The sequence below is a fragment of the Cygnus atratus genome, chromosome 10 (assembly GCF_013377495.2).
Source record: "Cygnus atratus isolate AKBS03 ecotype Queensland, Australia chromosome 10, CAtr_DNAZoo_HiC_assembly, whole genome shotgun sequence".
NCBI lineage: Eukaryota > Metazoa > Chordata > Aves > Anseriformes > Anatidae > Cygnus > Cygnus atratus.
Genome location: NC_066371.1, coordinates 15,543,798 through 15,565,386, shown reverse-complemented (window position 1 = coordinate 15,565,386; position 21,589 = coordinate 15,543,798). Strand labels below are relative to the sequence as shown.

The 21,589-nt window shown below is 41.3% G+C and overlaps 1 protein-coding gene across 4 annotated transcripts in view; it reads left to right on the top strand.

The window, feature by feature from the left end:
* Positions 1 to 21,589, top strand: part of POC1A (POC1 centriolar protein A) — a 57,218-nt gene that overhangs the window by 3,476 nt on the left and 32,153 nt on the right. For all 4 annotated transcript variants that reach the window (XM_035546841.2, XM_035546837.2, XM_035546839.2 and 1 more), the window contains exons 4-8: positions 2,184 to 2,363; positions 3,620 to 3,727; positions 4,853 to 4,968; positions 11,251 to 11,384; positions 21,111 to 21,179. In XM_035546841.2, the coding sequence (XP_035402734.1) occupies positions 2,184 to 2,363; positions 3,620 to 3,727; positions 4,853 to 4,968; positions 11,251 to 11,384; positions 21,111 to 21,179 (607 nt within the window). The remainder of the gene's footprint in view (positions 1 to 2,183; positions 2,364 to 3,619; positions 3,728 to 4,852; positions 4,969 to 11,250; positions 11,385 to 21,110; positions 21,180 to 21,589) is intronic.

Below are 21,589 nucleotides of genomic sequence, written 5' to 3'. Positions count from 1 at the left end.
CCTGAGTAGCTTCAAGTTTGCGGTCTTAAATCCAGGGCAGCAATTCTGCTGATCTCTTTTCCTAATTACGCCAAAATTTTTGAATTCAATTATTTCATGATCAGCGTGGCCAAGACAGCTACCTGCCACTTCATCTCCCACAAAGGCCTTCTCTGTTCTCAAACAACAGATCCATGAGGGCACCTTTCCCAGTTGGCTCAATCAGGACTTGGACAGGAAATTATCTTCAGCATGCTTTAGGAAATTTCCCAGTCTCGCTTGTTGCAGCACTATGATAGTCCTACTTCATGTCTGGGAAGTTGAAATCTCCCATAAGGACAATTAGCGCGAACTTGTTAAATTTCTCAGAAACTAACATATAAATAGAAAGGACTGGGATGTAATGGGAAAAGTGAACTTCAGCGATGCTATCTCAGTTGTTTAGGGATGTGATCTCTGTAGTCTAAACTTTACCTGTGGTTGTCATGTCAGAAAAGGGACAGCATGGAAAGGAAACTATTGTTACACCAGTTGTGAAATACCTTGGTACATGGTAGCTTTAATCTGTGCTTTTTTGGTGTTCTTTGTCAATTTACCTTCTTTAGACACAACTAAAGCAAGAGAGGCATCCAGGTTGAGTCAGGTTTGTAACTGTGAGGGTCATTAAAGGGGAAGGAAAAGCTCTACCACCGCCTATTTGTGGGTCAGGAGCTTCTTCCTAAAGAATTGGAAACCTTGTAGTCCCTTTCAGGGGTGATACGTTAATGAGTTAATGCTACCCTGCTGTATTGATTTCTGTTTGGGATTTGTTTTTTTGTTAAGTCATGTTAACAGAATTTTACAATTTCACGTTTCTGCTATGAGATTTTATCAGATCTGGGGATGTTTTGTGGTTTTAGACAAAAAGAAAACTTTATTAAGAAGTAACCATTACTGTTCTTTGCCTCCTGGTAAATAAGGATCAAATAAAACTTGGGAGCTCTGACTTTTCTGAAGAGGGAGGGAATATTTCTGGAAGGCATATAGGATTTTTACTTTCTGCCTTTTTGGCTTCAGTAGTGCCATGGAACTCAGCATATAGCAACAGAATGCAGTTTTCCAGAAGCCACAGTACAAAGCTAGGCTATTAGATACCAAAGGAAAAGAGAATAAAATATGTCTCTCCATCCTCTTCTGTTTGTGAATATTGCACTCTTGGTAGCACAGTATACATTGTGCAGACGCGGGACTCTTGGTCCAAAATATACCTATTGGATCTCAAATATGTTGTACTCTGCCTTGCGTTTATTTGCCAGAAAAATACCTCTTTCGTTTATTTGGAAACTGGAGGAAGACGATTTAGTGATACCTTGTCTTTTGTCCAGCCTGACTGCGTTAATAGTAGCATTACTCGGTGTTGTACAATGTCAGGCATTCTGCATTTACTCATATTGTTTCTCCTATGATGCTACATCTGGAGCTGTCAGCTGGAGCATGGGCCACTGCAGTAACAGATGTGAGGTGGTTGCCTTCTTGGCACTGTCTGCATGAACTGTGAAGGCACCTTTCTTTTCATCTGCATTGCAGTGAGGGAGTTAGTACAGAATCTCAGCCTCTTCTTCTATAGTGATGTTTCTGTAAATGTTGTTTTAAATAGTTGCACAAATTAACAGCATTCTTGCCCCTTTCTAGGCCACCTAAGTTGTTTCAAGTTGGATTGGGTTCCAGTATTGAGGTAGAAAACTGATTTTAGCTTTGTATTCTGTTCAACTCATTAATTTGTCTGGGGTTGGTCAATGATTTCGCCCTACGCAGTCAACCTACGCAGTTCCCATAGAAATCATAGAAAGGATTCTGTGATCCTAATGGATTGGAAGGGACCTTATAGACCATCTAATTCCATCCCCCCTGCCATGAGCAGGGATGCCACCCACTAGGTCAGGTTGCCCAGGGCCTTGTCCAGCCTGGTCTTGAACACCTCCAGGGAAGGGGCATCCACAGCTTCTTTGGGCAGCCTGTGCCGGTGTCTCACCACCCTCTGAGTGAAGAATTTCCTCCTGACATCAAATCTAAATCTCCCCTCTTTTAGTTGAAAACCATTCCCCCTTGTCCTGAAATAATGGTTAATAGCACTGCATAGCCATATAGAAGCTTCTTGTTCTCAGGTATGCAATGTCTTTGCTGTCATGTTGTGCCGTTCTAAAGTGTCCTTTCCTTCTGTGTAGCAAAGGAGAATCTACTGTGTTCAGGGCTCATACAGCAACTGTGAGAAGTGTTCATTTCTCCAGCGATGGCCAGTCCTTGGTTACGGCTTCTGATGACAAAACGGTCAAAGTGTGGACAGTTCACAGGCAGAAGTTTCTATTCTCACTTAGTCAGCACATAAACTGGGTTCGCTGTGCCAGGTAAGTGACTTTCTGGCAAATAGTGATGGCAACTTATACTTCAGGGTAGAGATTGAGCATCGTGGTCTTGTGTGACTATTTAGGATGATTCAAATGTGTCCAGTGACTGAAATAAATTGGTAACATGCAGAGAAATGCCTTAGATAGCAGTTATGTAAACATTTTATATTTCTTTAATAATCTTTGTCAAGCAGAGGCTGTATTGCTTAGTTCCATGTTTCACTTCTACCTGCCTTTTGCATCTTGAAGTTGCTAAAGAAGGCAAAATGAGAGATTATAATTGTTACTGCAACTTAGTAACTTATAGGCTTGTCATGCCTCTATTCAGAAATGATCACGCATGCTCCTTCCATCATTTGGTTAAGGAGAACATTCCAAGTACATAAAGATAATCATCTACAAGAATTTTAGTATGTCAGGTTATTCATTGTAGATATTCGCGAGGATCAGCTAATGGTATCTTCATATTTCCTGTAAATAACAAGCAAGTACATAAAATGCTGAAAGGGTTGCCATTGTAAATACGTTATTTCCTTATAACTGTCTCAAAAATTCAGTTTTCCACGATCCATCTCTGTTGTTCTGAAGAATTTTTATGGATATATGTATTTAGGATAAAGCCAATGTCTCTAAAGGTGATTCTTGCATTAGAGTTCATGAAAGTGATAGTGACAGTGACTGACAGAATTATAGATGCCCACAGTACAGTAGAAGGAATATTTTTCTGGTATATGTGATGTTCTCCAGTTAGAAACTCAAGTCCTGATCCTGTAATATTTATGCCTCTGAAAGAGGTGCATTGATCTTGGTTCTCTTGTAATGAAATTTTTAGATGAATGGTGTACGTTCACCTGAGGCATTAGAATGATGAAGCTTCTCTAAGAGCTGCTCCAATGGGAGTAATCACATTGCTGTTAATACTTGTGGCAAATATAGGAATTGTTTTGAATCGGGGTAAAGAAACAACTTCAGATACTCTTTAATTGAAACAGGTAGGACAGGAGATCTTAAGTCAGACTGAAGACTTTCCTGAGGATTATTTTATGCGCTTATGGAATTAGGGATGGCTTAAGGAATTATGGGTTGCCTTTTTCCTCAACCTGTCACAACTGTATTTTTAGTCTCATTGATGTCTGTGTGACTTCTTGAAGAGTCAGGTGTGTTTATGGATGTGCCCTGACAGCTGGCCAAATCCAGTTGACCCTGTGTACATTTTGTGTGGGGGCACTTCTTAATTGCTGTTACTCTTTTCCTAGGTTCTCTCCAGATGGACGCTTGATTGTATCAGCCAGCGATGATAAAACTGTCAAACTGTGGGATAAAACCAGCAGAGAATGTATACATTCCTTCTGTGAGCATGGGGGGTAAGTAACTGCCAGGGCACATGGACCAGCCCTGTAGCGATGGCTCAAGTGGGGTGTGTGGTGACTGTACACCTGTTTTTGTCACTGCAGTCAGAGATCCTTGTCCTGGCAATCATTTCCACCTCCTAAAAAATGATTAGCACCTATTTCAAAAGCAGCAAGCAGCAGACGAGGTGCAAAAAGCTTCCAGAATTGCTTTGATCTTGTTATACATTGTCCAGGTTGGAACATGAAGGGTTATGTTTCAATAACTGTCCAGTATGTCAGGCCTTAAATAATAAGAACAGAGAAACTTATTTTTGAAGCTACTTAAATTATTGGTTTCTTCCAGACTTGTCAAGTGTTTTGTTGTTTGGTTTTTTTAATTGTATTCTGAGTTGAAGAAGTAAATTAAAGTAAAAGTATGCTGGCAAATTGGTACTTCTATGCTTTGTTTCATCCTCAGAATGCCAAAGAGTTGCTCAAAAAAGTCCTGTTCTATTCAGTTGTGGAATCAGGGATTTTTTTTCATACAAAACGTTGGACTGCAGCAGAAGTTAATTTGTCCAGAAATACAAAATGAGTCTTTAGAGTACTGAGGTGGGACTATGCCTAGCTTCTTGCTGTATTGAAAATTCAAGTACAAAGTAATAAACAATTATATTAAGACAAATTCAGGCAGCATTATTTGTTCTAGTAAGTTCAGTAAGCAAAGTAGTAAATTCAGTAAGTTGTATCTCAAAATTAGTTAAGAATAATAAGGGGCTGGGGGGGGGGGATCTGTGTTCCATTCTTGTATATGCCAATCTAGAAATCCTGTTAATTTAGTAAAGGACATGTGTTATGCAGACCTTTACACTTTAAAATATTCCACAATTGGATCCATCAAATTTCCAGAGGCTCATATCTACAGCTCCTACACACAACTGTAATGCAAAACTTTGAAGACAGGTATGCTTAGATACAATCCTGCAGTCTGCTTGGAGTTATAAGCAAGGTCTTGAGAGAAGTTTGCCAGTATGAATTTTTACGTTTTCTCCTTTCCTTAATGTTCAGTGCATCATGATATAGTTTCCCTTCTTGAAAATACCTTTGATCTTCAGCAAGAATTAAATATAAACAGTTGGATTTAACTGCAATTTACAGGTTTGTGAATCATGTGGATTTTCATCCCAGTGGTACATGCATTGCTGCAGCTGGTACAGATAACACAGTGAAGGTGTGGGATGTTAGGATGAATAGACTTCTTCAACATTATCAAGGCAAGTTAAGATCTTTGAAAAATCTGACCATTCCATGTTTTAATATGGATTGCTCCGAAGCCCCAGGACTCTCTCTCCATCACCTGCTGTTTTTGCAGAAGGGCATTGGCTTAGGCCTACCCAGGGAAGCCTTTCTTCACCAAACCTCATGCTTTGCTTTGTATTAGCTCCAAGACTGATTCTTGCAGATTGATGAGAGACGCTTCTGTTCTGATTTTTCCTTTTCTGCCCACCATCAAAAAAAAAAAAGGCAAAAAAGCCCCAGCACTGAAATTGTATCATATTGCAGGTGTGCATAGGTGTTATTTGCAATTCTGCTTGGCTTTTATTTACTGTTCTTGAGGAAATAATATGCAGTAGAAAGAATGTGACCTTTGCCATCAAGTAAGTCTGTGAGAGAAATCCAATGCATTCCAGCAAAGCAAAAAGTTAAGTTTTTCATGAGAAAATTATGGAAAGTTAACAAAAGAAGGAAAATGAAAATCAATAAATTGCAGTTCTAGACCATGATATATGTTTACAGTTCCTTCTCCAGTATCTTCTTTGGTTTTCATCTTCCAGAATTGTTTTGGACCTTGTTACACCTTTTCCAGGCTAGTTTGTCCTTGGAGTAGCTTTATATTTAAGAGTCTAGTTTTTGTTGTTGTTTTTTAATCCTTACTTTCAAAATGGCATCTCCTCCTATTGCCTGTTCTTGTCAAACTGATTAGTGCTGCCCTTTGGTACAATTGAGTAGGGAAAAAGGTCCTTTCCTATTCCTGCAAGCTCAGCAATCCATACATTTTGAAGCACTGTCTTCAATACAAATAGTGCATCAAACTTAATTTTGTTAGCTTTTGTGAAGACCACTTCTGGCATGCTAGTCAAGCAGATCGAAAATATGGGACTGGAGCTCAGTATTCTGTTCTTTCTGCAGTCCACTCCAAATAGCGTCAGTTCCTGCTGCTACAGCCTCACAGGCTGTAGCCAGGCAGAAAAGGCAAAATAGTAAAATATTTTTGCAGTTGATTTCTGCTAACTTCACAAATTAAAAGGCAAAAATTGAACTTTAAATTAAAACAGTTGGACCTCCTGACTTTATTTAACTAATTGTTTTTCAAAGTGCTTTTGTCTATGTATCCCTTTACTCACAGGTCAATGAAAGAATTTGCATAGTCTTTCAATGAAAGTTCCTTAGTTTCCATTAAAATAGAAAGGCAGAGAAAGTGTTACGGTGGTTTAAGGAGCAGGGCGCTCCTTCTTGTGTTCCTTCAGTGACCCATACAAGACAGACTCTTCTTGTACATAAGAGTAATGGGAGTTGCTCATCTCAGAGCAAACACAGACTATTTGCAGAGAAGTCATTAACGTTGTGAAAGTCCTCTGGATTCCATGAAAAAGTACCTAAAAGCTTTGCAAAAACAGGTTGGTGAGGATTAGGAACAGTCTGCAAATTTTGGAATCCTTTAGTAATTCTGCCCTGTGTAGTGGGCTGTTCTTTGCACATAGATGGAAACACCATCACCATTATGATCATCTAATCAAACCATTAAGCACCGATGGTGACACCACCATCATTGAAACAGTTCTCTTCTTGGATTAAAAAAAAAAATCCAGGCACAGGAATAAGGAATATGATTGTATCCTGGCTTCTAAACTGAAGGTTGTCCTCTCAAGTGTGTTGTCCCTGTGGAGTCAGGTCAAATGGGCGTTGAAATCTTTCAACTTTAAACCTGCTTCAGTTTCTTGAACTCTCATATAACATTTTTACTTATTCAGTTATTCTGATGTACAATCACTTCTGGTTCTGATAATTAACAAACGTAGCAGACATAAAGCCTTTTGAGGACTGTTGTTTCAAATCGTTGTAATTGTACCTTGTACTGGCCACATACCAGCAATGAATCAGTGAGGTGGATTGATAATTGGCTGGATGGCAGAGCTCAGAGGGTTGTGCTCAGTGGTGCGGAGTCTGGTTGGAGGCCTCTAGCTAGCAGCGTCCCCCAGGGGTCAGTACTGGCTCCAGTGTTATTCAACTTACGCACCAATGACCTGGACAATGGACAGAGTGCACCCTCAGCAAGTTTGCTGACGACACAAAGCTGGGAGGAGTGGCTGATACCCCAGAGAGCTGTGCTGCCATTCAGAGGGACTTCGACAGGCTGCAGGGTTGGGCCGAGAGGAACCTCATGAAGTTCAATACGGGCAAGTGCAGGGTCCTGCACCTAGGGAGGAATAACCCCAAGCACCAGTACAGGCTGGGGGCTGCCCTGCTGGAGAGCAGCTCTGCAGAGAGGGACCTGGGAGTCCTGGCGGACAGCAGGCTGACCGTGAGCCAGCAATGTGGCCTTGTGGCCAAGAAGGCCACCAGTATCCTGGGATGCTTTCGGAAGAGTGTTGCCAGCAGGTCAAGGGAGGTGGTCCTCCCTCTCTGCTCAGCCCTGGTGAGGCCCCACCTGGAGCATTGTGTCCAGTTCTGGGCTCCCCAGGACAAGAGGGACATGGAGCTGCTGGAGCGAGGCCAGAGGAGGGCTATGAAGATGATGAGAGGACTGGAGCAGGTGTCATACCAGGACAGGCTGAGAGAACTGGGCCTGTTTAGCCTGGAAAAGAGGAGACTGAGGGGAGACCTCATCCATGTGTATCAATATCTGAGGGGAGGGTGTCAAGATGATGGAGCCAGTCTCTTTTCAGTTGTGCCCAGTGAAAGGACGAGAGGCGACGGGCACAAACTGAAGCACAGGAGGTTCCAGCTGAATGTGAGAGGGCACTTACTGGGAGGGTGACAGTGCGCTGGAACAGCGTGCCCAGACAGGCTGTGGAATCTCCTTCTCTGGAGATCTTCAAAACCCGCCTGGATGCCATCCTGCGCAACGTGCTCGGGGTGACCCTGCTCGGCAGGGAGGTTGGACTAGATGATCTTCGGAGGTCCCTTCCAAACCTCGGCCATTCTGTGATTCTGTGAATGCTGAAGTGTGATTCTTTGTGTAGTAAGTATTGTTAACTTGTGACCTTTATCAATACTTGGAAGTGCCTTTCTGAAGTCTTGCTGCTAAAATAGGTGCCATGTTTAAATACTCGAATAGCGTCAGTCTGTCCTTCAACCTACTTTATCAGCTTTTCAGCAGTGGCAAGATCTGCAGCGCATGTTTCCGGCCACAGTATAACTTGGCTCAGTAATGACCTCTTCTTGCTTTCCACTTACTGCTATTAAATTGTCCAAGTCTAATGTGGTTTAGGTTTGATTGCCAGGTTTATTTCTGTCTTGGAGTTATATATTTCCCCTATATCCCACCCTTTCTGAATAGGATTTTAGTCTGACACTTGCTATTGAAGCGATCTTTTCCTGTTGTGTTATTTTTAACAGCTACTGTGTAAGTCCTGATCATGTACTAAATTTTGAGCTAGAAATAGTCATAAAAGCCAAAGAAATCTAAAACGGCAGTGGTAGTTGTATGCAGTTGCTTCATTCACTTGCGGCTTCAAACTGATGCATTTGTAACATAGAACGGAGATATGTTTGTAGACTGCTCTGTAAGGGTTTATGCACATGCCTGTTGGCTGAATCTGATTTAGTTTTGTGGCTGAGTCCCACTAGAGGGCATCTCTTGCCTCTGTATGGGCTCACGCTGCCTGATTTCAAGGGAATCCATTTTAAAGATTAAATTGCTTTGAGGAGTTAGTAGATAAGTAGCCCTGCCACAGGCTCTTACATGTTAAAGCATGGTTGTTTTCTAAAACCGAGGTGTCTTCTAGCTATGTTGCTCCTGTTGCCAGAGCTTATTCCAACTGTAACATTTGTAAAGGAAAGTTGGAAGTAGAACGCACACTGTAAAACTTCTTGTATGGTATGTCTTTTACCAAAGTAAAGAATCTCTGGTCCCATTTACTGTATAGGAGAGTAGGTGGATGCTTTATTCGCTCCTCTAGTTGGTGCTAACTGTTTTTGTACAGCAAATAAACCCCTAATTAAAATGGTCAGTATTTATTCCCTAAAGATTTTTCTTCCTGTGCAAGTGAGATGCCCTGCACACAACTTTGCAGATCTGTGGAAACAGCTTTAACCTGCTTTGTCATTGCTGTTTCAAAAGAGCAATTGATATGTGTCTATACTTCAGACAGAGCTGGGCGATGGGCATCAGTCTCTAGGACCGTGGCTGTCTCAAGTACATGCTTTTTTTTTTTTTTTTTCCTGCCTGCTGATTACTGAGGTGTCACTACTGTGCAGTCAGTGTCTGTATTGCGAGGCTCAAGACAGTTATGTTCAGTCACTCAGTAGGTTGGCATGACTCAATTTTCAGTAGCTAACCTGTGAAGGTAACGCCTGAGCCCAATAGCAGTCCCTTACCTGGCCGTTATTTTTCTAGGGCTTGGCTGGTGGAAGGGTAGGCTTGTGGCAGCGGGAGATGCTTCCTCGTACTGCGCCTGGTCTATCGGTGAAATAAATGAAATAAAGTGAAGTTGTAGGACGTTTTGGCAAGTTTCTGGGGGAGGTGTTGTGAATGCTTTCATGAGAGGTATGAGCTGGTTTGGCGGAAGGAAGATGAAGTTTTCTCTGAGCTTATGGCAGCCAAGAACTGCTTGGGCATAGAAGCTGCGACTGCTGACATGGCCACAGCCTGTGTGAGTTCTTGCCATTGTGAAAAGCTTTCTTGGCAAAGCCAGAAATACTTAATTCACTGTCTGGAGCTTAGAGGATGTATCTTTATCTTAATCAGTTTCTGGTGTGATTCCTTTTAGGACTTGCATTAGCTGACAAAATATGAACTTGCCTGCATCTGAATATAGACAGTAAAGGGCTGAGAAATATTATAAATTACTCAGAATAAAATTTTCAAAGGAGTGTGTTTAGTGCTCTTTAAGGATAAAAAACTCCGCATGTACTTTTTCTCCTATAATATATAAGGGCGGGAGGGAGACCTACCTGTTTGATACAGGCAATATTCACCTACAGGAATAACTGTTTAGAAGTTACCTGCGTTGAGTTAAGGTTTTTTGTTTTGTTTTCTATGGGGTGTTGCTGTTGTTTGTGGTTTTTTTTTTAATTATCTGGGTCAAGAGGAGATACTTCCTAAGAACTTAAGCTGAAGTGTCTAGTGTTTGAGAGCTTAAAAAGTAGATATGTTCTATGCGGGGGAGAAAGAATAGTTGGTGCTAATGTCTTTAAAACTGTATTTTGGGTGAGTATTTTTAGCAGGCAGTTTGGATATGAAAAGTATACCTGACTTAAGAGAATATAAGTTTAGTCTGGGGCTTGTTGAGGGAGGCTGCATTAGTAGTAGTAGATTCAAGATGGAACATTTGGAGGGTGTTCAGTATAATTAGGAACAAATGGATAGTTAAAATGCTCTTGAAGCATAGCTTTACTATTCTATAATGTCACATAAGCTATGCGTATGTGAAGTACTGCATGTTCTTACAGATAAATAAGCACAATAGCTTATTTTGTGAAAGGTGTGGTGTTTTTTTTTGGAGGGGGGGCGGGGGGGAATTCCTACATTTGGTAGATGTTTAATGTTCTAGTGAGTATAAAAGTGTAGTTTGACTTTTTTCCTAGAGCATTTTCTTTAGCTCCCTTCAAAATAACTCTTAGGCTTTGTCTTTGTGCAAGAAGGATCACTTCATTGGAAGTTCATGCTCTAACAGTTTGTCTACTCATATTTGTTATTTAATTATATTTTTTTTTGGTAAGGGGAATCGGATGGCTGAAGAAATAATGTTTATGCTGGACCATTTTCAAGTTGCTGGTTCTTCTTTCCTAGTTCCTCTTAAACTTAGTCTTAGAGTCAGTAAACTTAAAAGAAAAAGAAGAAAAATGAAACAAAACCTATGCAATACCAATTTTGAGTTTTTCTTTCATAGTAATTTCAGTCTTCTCCTTAATGTACTAGCTTATAGATTTTATTTTATTTTTTATTAATTACTTGGGAGCAAGAACAGCAGCTCCCCTGTAGTAAAATATGCCAACATCCAGCTCTGTCACAAAATCATATAGTTCACTTGTGCACGTAGTTACATTTTAGGGCTACACTTGAAGCTTTTGTAGTCTTAACTCTTTTAGAATAATTGGAAAGCTTCCTTTTTCATTTCAGTAAAGTTATACCTATCTTTACAAGAATTTGAATACTGCCCTTGTTCTCCAGTGCTTTGAAGATTTTTGTGGAATGTTTCCCCCATGATAATTTTCCTGTTAAACTTTGTAACAGAAAATCGGAATGTGTTTGTACTTTATTTTATTCTTTTGCCTTGGGCTTATGTAAACTGGTCTCGGTGATTCTTTGTGTATGTTTTTTCTATCCTTAGTGCACAGTGCTGTGGTAAACAGTCTTTCCTTTCATCCCTCTGGAAATTACCTGGTTACTGCTTCCAATGATTCAACTCTTAAAATTCTGGACTTGCTGGAAGGAAGACTTCTGTATACTCTCCATGGTCACCAGGTGAGGAAAAGCCTTTCATACAGTGACATACAAACCCACAACGTACTGGGCAGATCTGTGCTCGAGCCTTAGATTTCACTCTTTGTATCCAAAAATCTTTTGAAAAATTCCTTGCTTATTAAAATAATAACGATAATAACGAAAACCTTTGAGGTCAGTGTTTTGGAGGGAAGGCATATAGGGAGGAAAGGAGATAAGGCAGGAGTGGAGAGGATAAGGAAATGAGGCAGACGGGGAGCTTCAACACTGGGGATGCAAGTCTAAGACTGAAGGGACACATCAGTGCTGTGCTCCAGACTCTAACCCCGTCGTGCAGTCTCTGTACTGCAGCTCAGACCGTCTCCCTCTCTAAAGAGGTGCAAATAGCACTTGGCCTTCTGACGTGTTGTGAACGTAAATGCTGGTTGTCTGATAGGACACTTGCAAACGGTAGTGGTAAAATGGAGGAGATGCATTTTGGGATGTTATTTGGGCACACATTTCCATTTTGTTAGTTGACTGAATTAAATAATTGAAGGTGATAAATGCTGCTGGCTGGGTAAGTTTAACTGATTGGCCTATTAGTATTATGCTGCTGGATGTGTTGCTTGTAAGGTTTATTATATGAATGCTTAGAGCTCTCTTTTAAAATGTTAAATGGAAATAAATAAACTAATTTCATTGCCCGCATTGAGTGGGGCTCAAAGTTCTGAAAAAGCAAACCTGTTTTAAAGATTCCCTTTCTAAAGGGACAAAGAACAGACATTCCTAATCTACTTGTCCCTCAGTTATTATTGAGGCTGTTTTGAGCCATCAGTACTAGCTGGGGAAAATCACAGCCTGAAGCTGTTGGAGGCGTGGTTCTGGTCAATAATGGCATCTGTGTAAGCTGCAAAATTGATAATTCTGGCTTCTTGTGGCTTTATGTTTAGTGATTGCATTGTCTGATACCTAAAAAAAGGTTGAAGTTGTTCTGCAACTTCTCTCTTATAGTGTATTAGTAAACTTCTCTTATTTTTCATGATTTTAATGAGTAAATGTAACAGTCTCATACTTAAAGCTCTACTTCAAGACAGGATCTGATAAAACTGACCAAAGGGTTTAAATGCTGAAAAGAATGAGACAAAGATATGAAGAAAAGATAATAAATACTGAGTATCCCAACACATAAACCTCATCTGCATAAAACTTTCTTATTTTGAAAACTAGACTGGGTGGATCAGATAGGGCTGCAAGGCTTTTACCTGTTGTCCTAATCTCATTTTCATATTTGTCCTTTGCATTAATTGGTTACGCAAGTGCTTAGGAAGTAGCTTTCTGGAAAAGGGTAAGTCTGGAGGGACAGTGGATCTTGATACCTTTAATTCTTCTCTTAGAAAGTGATGTGGCTGGTTATTGTTTGGTTAGAGGCTGAACCTGCTTTCCATTCCTTCCTCCCTTCTAAACTTCTCACAGAGTGCAGTTGCACAAAAAAATAGCTTTGAGTATCTGAAATCGATTTTGGTGATGGAAGTGTTCAGAATTAGTAGAAAGTCCCTTTTAGACTGATGCTCTACTAAACTCAGCACTTCTGCAAAATAACTGTTTATTGAGTTGTCTGTTGAGATGTAGGGTCAAAGCTCCTTCATTATTATTCCCCACCCCACACTGTTTCCTATCAGTGAGATAACCAGGAGAGAGTGACAGATGTTACCAAGCTGGCACTGGAAACGCTGTGACAGCAGCCCAGCTGAAGGGTTGTTGCCGTTTCAGGATTATATCTCTGTTAGTCTGGAAACGAGTAGAATTATAAAAGTGGCTGGCAGTGCTTTCTGGTCTTCTTTCAGGGTATTACATTAAGGTGAGATGGGTATAGAACCAGTCCTGGCATTGCCCTGGGCTGGCATTCACTCTGCTGGTATGTGCTGTATTGTTGTGGGGTTTTTAATGCCTGATTTGACAGATACATCTTTTCCACTTAAAGCTTGTGATAAACTTTGCTTTGTTCACAGTAACCAACCCGCAGGGACAACACGCAGTGCTTTCATCAGAAGCTGCTGGGGTAGATTCCTGTGCTGGCTGCTTCTCTAGCCTGCTTCTGTGGTATATAAATGGGGGCTATGGCATACTCAGGGCTTTTTCCTCCAGTCTCACTGTGATTTCTGCCAGTATCTGAAAGTGGCTAAAAATGAAGTGGGGGTGGATTTTTTTGGTCACTAAGTAGATTCGCCTCTTTAAGCGAGGGTTGTGGGTTAGTCACCAAATGAACAGCCTGTTCTGAAGACATTCTTGAGTTGTGACTTTGTGTGGGTGACTGTGTTGGTCCTTAGTTCTTATTCTGACAGCTGACTGCTGTTATGTTGTTCTGGGAAGGCTGCATGCAAGCAGACACTTGAAGGAAAAAGTCTTAAGGTTCTTTAGACATACTTTGACGCAACTGCTGGAGCGCCAGGATTTTGTTACCAGCTGATTAGCTGTAGTTTACATAGGGAGGATTGCCAAGTTTACATTGCTGTCTTTTAAAATTGTAATGGAGCTGGCCGTGTTGTAGCAGAAGGATCGTTAGAGATGGGAGCTTGCAGCTTGGAGTTGACATCTTGCAGCTGTGGAATATCATTCTGTACTGTGCTGCATATTTGAATTCTGGAGTGCTTCGGGCTGTGAAGTACTGTTGCCTAAGCCCATACAGATGAGACATCGGGTTGGTATGTAAGTCCACCTCTGGTACTGAATCATCGTGGAGGAACAGAATGTTTTGGGGCTTGTAAGTCACCTCTGGATAGTTGCTGGAGAAGAGCAAGTATGTATACGGTGCTGTCTGCCTTTTGGGGTGGTTGGAGCATTTCCAGACAACTTCTGTAGTGGAATGGATGGAAGTTCTTGGTAAATATTTAGAAAACATCTGCATGGTTATATTTATAAATAGGAAGCCAGAAAATGCAAAGTTACAGTTCTCCAAGCAACCTCAACTCAGACTATGAAGTAGCTGCATTCTACCTACCTGGGTGGCATAAGTGCTCTCTGCTTTGCTGGTTAACGTAAGGGCAAGATCTTCTGAGCAGGTGTGCAGGAAATGAATGTGTTCCTTTAGCCTCTGCTGCCAGCTCTTCCGAGGTGGCATTAAGCATCCATGCAGGCCCAGCCATCTCTGGAGGGTGTGAGGACATCTCAAGGCGACCTAGAAGTGGATCAGCAAAGGGAGAGAAGGGCGTTAGAATATGCAGTTGGCTTTAGATTAGCATTTCAGGTGTTAAAAGGAAATGGGGGCTCTATTCTTCTCTTGCATGTTATTTTTTATTTTTTTTTTTAACCGAAGCTCTCAGGAATTGAAAAGCTACTGGCGATGCAATTACAAGGTGCCAGTATGGTGGGGAAGTAGGACTGTTTTTCCCTGTGCTAAGCTGTAGGACACCTAACTTGTGGTGGAGGAAGGCTCTTATTGCCATTACCACCTCCATCCTTTATGCTTTTCTCCTTAATTTTCTTTCCCTCTTCCTTTCTGTCCTTTGTGCTGTCACCATCATTGTGAGTTTCTAGGAATCCACCTTTCTGTAGCTAAACTTTTTTTTTTTTCCCCTCTTGTTCTTAGCCTGTGGAATGCAGATTCTTTCCATGCCCCCTATCTTTTGCCACCCTGTACCCACCTGGGGACAACACTCAGCTCTGCTCTGCACCTCCTGATTTGCCAGTATATAATACCATCTCCTCTCTCCATGTTGTCTTTGGGATATCCATGCTGTTTGTAAAGGACAACAAGCATCCCTGGCTTTTATAACTTTTTTCTCCATTTTTTGTCCCTAGCTCATCTCTTTAAGATCTGGATTTTCCTGTCTGATGCTTCTTCTGCAGGATACGTATTGCATCCTGTACCAGACTGTGAAACACCTGTGTTAGTTGTCACCTTTTATTACCTTTACTGCCCCTTATGCTTCCTCCTGGCTCTGCCTTCCTACCTGAATGCAGCTTTCTTCTCCAGACCCATCTTTCACCTTTTCTGTGGATCTTCATAGCTGGGTGTTCCTTGCTGCAAGCAAGTTTATCATTGAACATGAGGTTTTTGCTCAGTGCTCTCTCCTTACTAGAAGACCTGTTAATTTGAATCAGCCTTCAGTGAACTCCCTTCACTGATCTCTGCTGATGACACCAGTAAGATGGTCAACATGTCATCTCAGACCATCTGTGCTGTTCGATGCTCAAATGCATTTGTTTGTTTTCTCACCCACTCTTGGTGTTTTCCTAGTTGTCCTGATCACTTTTTCCATCTCTTGCTCCTCTACCCATTGTCCTTTGCAGGTCCATCTGTTTGCCATCTTTCTCCTGTGCTGTGGAGCTGTTGAAAGCAATGTGAGCAGTGGCAATGACTGCCCTGTTTATTTTTCATTCCTTGAACTGATTATCTCATGCCTGGGATTCCAGCATGCATGTTGCTGCCTCTGATCTGCTCCTCAGACCTCATCACCATTCACATCTCCTTTTTCTTCATTGCATTAGTTCATTTGTTCCAAGAGAGTTTGAATGAATGTACTGGATGATATATTCCCTCTTTTCCCTGTGGGCAGCAGGAGAAGCAGCTCTCTTTGAATTAAATTACTCACTTCCCCCAGTTATGCCTTGTACCAGCTCTCGGCATCTCCCTTAATCTATCTGGCTCTTGTCTGGTATGTATTATTTTCTCCCAGATTAAAAAAAAAATAATAAGATTAAATAATTCTGCCAGCATTGTTGACCCCACTTGTCTCTCCAATTACCTCTCTGCTATTCCTTTCATCTTGAAGAACGTGCATCGTTAAACTTCTTTCCTCTGGTTTAATCCTGGACCTGTGACAGCCTGGCTCTTTTTCCGTCTGTTACTCTAAAGCCAAAATCTTAGCTCTGTTCATAGCTGAAGCTCAGAAGTCTGTTCTCTCTTGACTTAAATTGGTAGTGTTGGCCCTGCTGTTCTTGAAATCATGTGTCCCCTTTCCTTTACTGGTTCTACTGGGGAGGAAAAGCTTTCAAGAGGGCTTTCTCTGTGATTGTGCGCTAGCTTTGGATAGATGGTACCCATTTACCTGTGATCTGCATGTAGGTACGACTCTGCTCCAGGCTTATTTCCATTTCTCCAAACCAAACTCCTGGCCTATTTCTTCAGTATTTCTTTAGAGTGATCTGTTTTTTAGCTTCACCTTTTGAAAGATTATGTTTTCAGGGATGCTCGTCCTCGTGTGTCTTGTCATGCTTTTGTCAATCGTTACAGATGCTGCCATCATCCTGCCAGTCATTCAGTGCTGTAATCTGTGTCCTGCCTTTGGATACCATCCCTTTAGACAATGCAGGCAGACTACATTAAAGCCATTCAGAATAATTCTGAGTATCTTTTCTTAAAGCTGCACTTTGTTTTGCATAAGCTGATCAAGATGAATTGCTAGAGCAATAAATGACGTGATCATTAGCCTCGATCTGTAGGAAATGGGAGAACACAAAGGTGGGGAAAGAGAAAGTTGTTGCTGTCTCTTGGGGGTAGCCTGCACATTAATTAGATTGTGTGAGACACTGTGCCTCCCCTTTCATACAGATGTAGGCAGCTGAAAGTAGGATGGCACCTGGAGTTTCAGCTACCATGCTATGGCTGTCTCATCTTGCCCAAATCTTGTTCATTGGGATCTTGGCTGCGAAGGGCTAGGTTTGATCCCGTTATCATTCCTTTTGTATGGCTTTCTCTTTTTTTCTTTTTCTTTTTCTTTTTTTTTTTTCCATGTAAGTATGTGTGTTTCCAGGTTTCTCTGCTGCATCCATTGTGGGAGCTGTTTGTTCCTTTCAGGGCTCCCTGGGGTTTGTCTCTACCCTGCCTGGTGCTGCTCCCTTACCGGAGGAGATGAGTTGAATATTGATCAGTGGTGATGTTCTTCCCACTCAACAATTCCAGTGAATGGCTTTTTGCTCTTTGTATTTTTCCTCAGGCTTCCTTCACTTCTCTCCCAGTATCACCAAAACCTATTATTTCAAACTCTGAGGTGCACAAAAACCTGACAGTCTTCATGTTGTTGGTGTGCTGAGGACTAAATAGAAATGTTTTCTACTGCTGCCTTGGTATCTTGGTATCAGTAACGGGAGCTCCTGAACCCTTAGGGCATTATGAGAAGGTTGCACCTCACATGTTCTAGCTGCATGGGAAATAAGCCTCAAATTCTTCCTACAACTTGGCTAGAAGAATATGCAACTGCTGCTTTTTGCCACTTTTAATGCAGACAGTAAGTTTAAAGGAAAAAAACATCTGAAGGAGGCTTTAAATTCTTCAGTCTCCAACCACGTACCTGTTGTCCAGGACTGCATCACAAATAGGTTGTATCTCCACCATGCTTACCTGGAATGAATGCAAGCTAGGCTATGCCTAATCACTGGCTTTTTTTACTATGCGTGACTTTTTCACGTTTGTTTAAAAGGTCAATTTAAAAGAGTATTTAACAGTTTAAATATTTGGCAAATTATTATTTGTATGTTGCTACAGCAAACCTGTTATATCTGGGGGGATTGCTGTAAGTACATGTATCAAAAAGACTTTTCACGTAATTTATGTCAGCAAATCTGGAGAGGGTGTTGTGTCTATCGACTTGTTTGTTCCTCTTATGTCAACTTATAAAGGCACATTCAGCCTTTGATATCAGTTTCTATTTTGGGAGGAATGTGTTCTGCTCTACTTCCTTTTTTCTTTTTTTTCCCCCCTTCAGAATGGCATGACTTTGGAGTCAGTTCAGTGCCTGTTTTGATGTGATTTTTATTGTGCGAAATTTTGACTAAATACACTGAAATAGGTAGACTGATTAAAAAACGATTCACAAATACACTACTGTTCTCCAGTGTTCTACACTTTGTCCTGTTCCTGAACGTTTTGTCTTAAGCAAAGCCTTGAATGGTTTCTTGCCCTCCCGACCCTTACTGGATTATTAGTTAGAGCTCAACTTCTGTATTTCCAGGAGCCAATTCTTTAAAATACAGCGTCTGATACCCTGACAGTGCACCAACAGCATAAATTGTTCTCTTCTGTTACATTTCCCACTTGATTCAAAAAACTTTATCTTTGAGCAGTATTCACCCCTGTGCAGTTCTCTGGCTATGTACTTGTTCTGCTTACTTGTCTCTTGTTTTTTCAATTCCTTTAGAGAATCTGCACTCCTGGTGTTGTCAGAGAGCTGAATGGTTGGAGGAAGTGGGTGGGAGAAGGCACCATAAGCATGTTTTGTCTCGGCTGAGTGACGGCAGTCTCTCTGGTTGGAAATATCTGCAGTATTTAATGCTGTGTTGGTTGAGCAAGCTTAGTTACACTAATGATTGTGCATGCACTTTGAAATCGCTGCTACAAGATCAATTCTGGCAAGATGTCTCCAGAACGAGATCTTCCTAATGGAAGGCTCCAGAAACCTTTTGAAATTACTTCAGGTGAAACGACAATATAGAATTACCTTAGTGGCTTTTTAAGGAGGCTAAAACTCTTCACACTAGGCATGAACACATTGAGACACAGTATTGCTGGCATAATCTTGTGCCAGCACATTTGAAAGCACAGTGGACTGTAGGACAGACGTTGCAATGACAGTTGTGCATTTGTCCTGAATGTAATCATTATGTATTTGTCAAGCTTCAGGATTTATAGTGATGCATTTGTTCTTCTTAGTATTTTTTTAAGTAAAGAATAAAGGGAAACCAGAAATAAGCTGGATCTGGAATTCCCGTGCAGTGCCCTTTGGGAAGACATGAACTCTTATTAGAACAGTCCATCCTTGTAACTTGATGTAGAGTGAGGAGAAGCTTAGAACAGTCTGCAAGACAGTGGGTTTAGCAGTTGACATAAAACCTCCTTACTGGATCCTTGCCTGTTTATTCTAACCAGAATAGTTTGTCTGTGGTGCCTGTGCTCGAACAAACTTACCGATTTCCCAGCTCTGTTTAGCTGCATGTCAGAAGATGCCTGCCTCATCCTTCCTGTGTGTTTCCTCCCTCATGCTTGCTTAAAGGTTGAAAATATATTAAAATGAATTCATGGTGTGAGATGCATGCTTTTGCTCAAGTAGTGCTTTAGCAGTCAGTACCACTTAAAGTCTCTCAGAAATGACTTTTTTTTTTTTTTTTTTAAGTGCAAGGCTTCTTCAAAATGCCAGTGCCTGTGCTGTATGACAGTGATCCTGGATGCATTCATTCTTGCATCTGTTCTCCAAAACTATTAGGAGAAAAGCTGTTTTAAGCCAGACTTCTACATTTCACTTAACAACATGACAACTATCATAAGCCTGCATAGATCATAGCTTGTAGCTTAAAAATGGCAAACAACTGTGTGTAAGGAGTGCCCGCCTGCTTCTTGCATTCTCCAGTGGTGCTGCAGGTACCTGTTCGTGCTGCTGCGCTGCTCCGTCTGCCGCTCTTCTGCCACCTGTTCTTCTTTCCAGTGCTCCTCAGCAAACCGTGCCTTTTTCTTCTTCCTGTGCTGAGAACCACGATCTTGTACTTTGTGGATTCTTGACAACCAAGTCTCCAAGAAGAAGAATTGGATTCTGCTGTGAGTCTTGTGCATTCAGTTATTCTGCTTGTACAGATTCCTTGATTTGAAATGCTTCTAACCTTGGCCAAATTAATCACTGCAAATTGATTGGTTTGGTTGATAGCTGGTCAGGCATGTTGTGAAGTTACATCGTAGTGGTATGACAAGAGCTTTAACTCTTGGGTCTTCTGTAGTGAGTAGCTTACATGGAATATCCTATAAATACATAGGGAGAGCACGTGATGACTAAAAAACAAAAAACTAACAAAGAAAAGGAAAACATCCCTTTCCTTCGTGATAGAACTGATTGTCTTTCATCTCTTGCATCTCATCCCACCTATTGATCAGTCGTGTTTTATGCTGTCCCTTAGTGGCAGCTGTATATGTTTCAAAGACAGGCTGTTGGGAAAGCGTGCAGAGAAAAGATGTGATTTTTCCAAGGCAATTCTATTGCACACAGTGGTCTGTGAAATATGTTGTCTTGTGCTGTCAGTGTCTTGAAGATTTTCGGTAGTTCTTGAAGTTCTAGTCCCTGGAGCTGTATGATTATGCGGAAATCTTGGTTTGGTGGGTTTTTCATTCGTGTTTCTAATACTCATGGTGTGAAGAGGAGCTTGGAAAACAAACTCTGAAGGCTTGGCAATTTGAGGAGTGGTGACTCCATCTTCCAGGCTCCAACTCCTTCTAAAAAACCTTGTGTTTTTATGAGGAATGGCTTATGTTTTGTGAATGCTCAGAATTGTCAGTAGCTGGAGTATTTTTCTTCTCATAGTCTATCAATGCACCATTTGATGCAGAGCTGTGTGTGTCTTTGTGTATGTAAACCTCCTTTTCTACTTTGAACCTTTCCTTCAGGTGTCTGTGCTTAACAAAACTCAGTTTCACTAATTCTTAAAAGATGAACAGGAGCTTTAGGAGATGCTACTTCTAAAGGGAAGAGGATGACTGAGGGGGAACAAGGCAAAGGCTGAAGCTGTAAAACTTGGCTTGTTCCTCGCTCTGTCTCAGTGCTGTGGGTATTGAAGAGTGAGTATCTTAAACTGCAGGCAAAAATGTGGGAAACAATAAGTGCCAGCAAGCTTAGCACGTTAATTGTGGGCTGTTTACCTGACAGAGAAGAGTAGTTGAAACTTGGTCTTTAGACTGCTGATATTAAAAGAGAAATACTTTGTAAAGGTATAGTAAATGGAGCTTGTAACACTTTGTTGTTGCTTTTTCCCACTTTTTTTAAACACTTCTTTTAAACTTATTCACAGGGTCCAGCCACCTGTGTAGCGTTTTCAAGAGCGGGAGACTTCTTTGCCTCTGGAGGTTCTGATGAACAGGTATGTAACTGTTTTTATTTGATAGTTATGTGCCCCGTTACTGTTTTTTAGGCATCTTACTGCTTTCAAAGAGAGGAAAAATGGTATTTAGAAGAGAAAAAGAAAGTGAAAAATATTAAGCACTGAGTTTTCTATCTGAGGAAATGAGGTGATGCTTCCCTGAATGCTCTCCCAGAGCCCATTGATCTACAGGGCATGGGGTTGTATTTCACGTTCTTCAGGGTTCTCCTTCTCCCTTAAATCTGCCCTTTCAGTTTTATTTCAGAGGCTGTGGCTATGCCATCTCCCCAGATGGCTTTGAGTCTGATTGGACATGAACATAGGCTGCAAGTCTTTCTGGTGGTGGGAGGAGCTGGTGCAAAGCTGCACGGCTTTCTGAGTCAGAGCTGGACTTTTCTCTGAGCTTCATT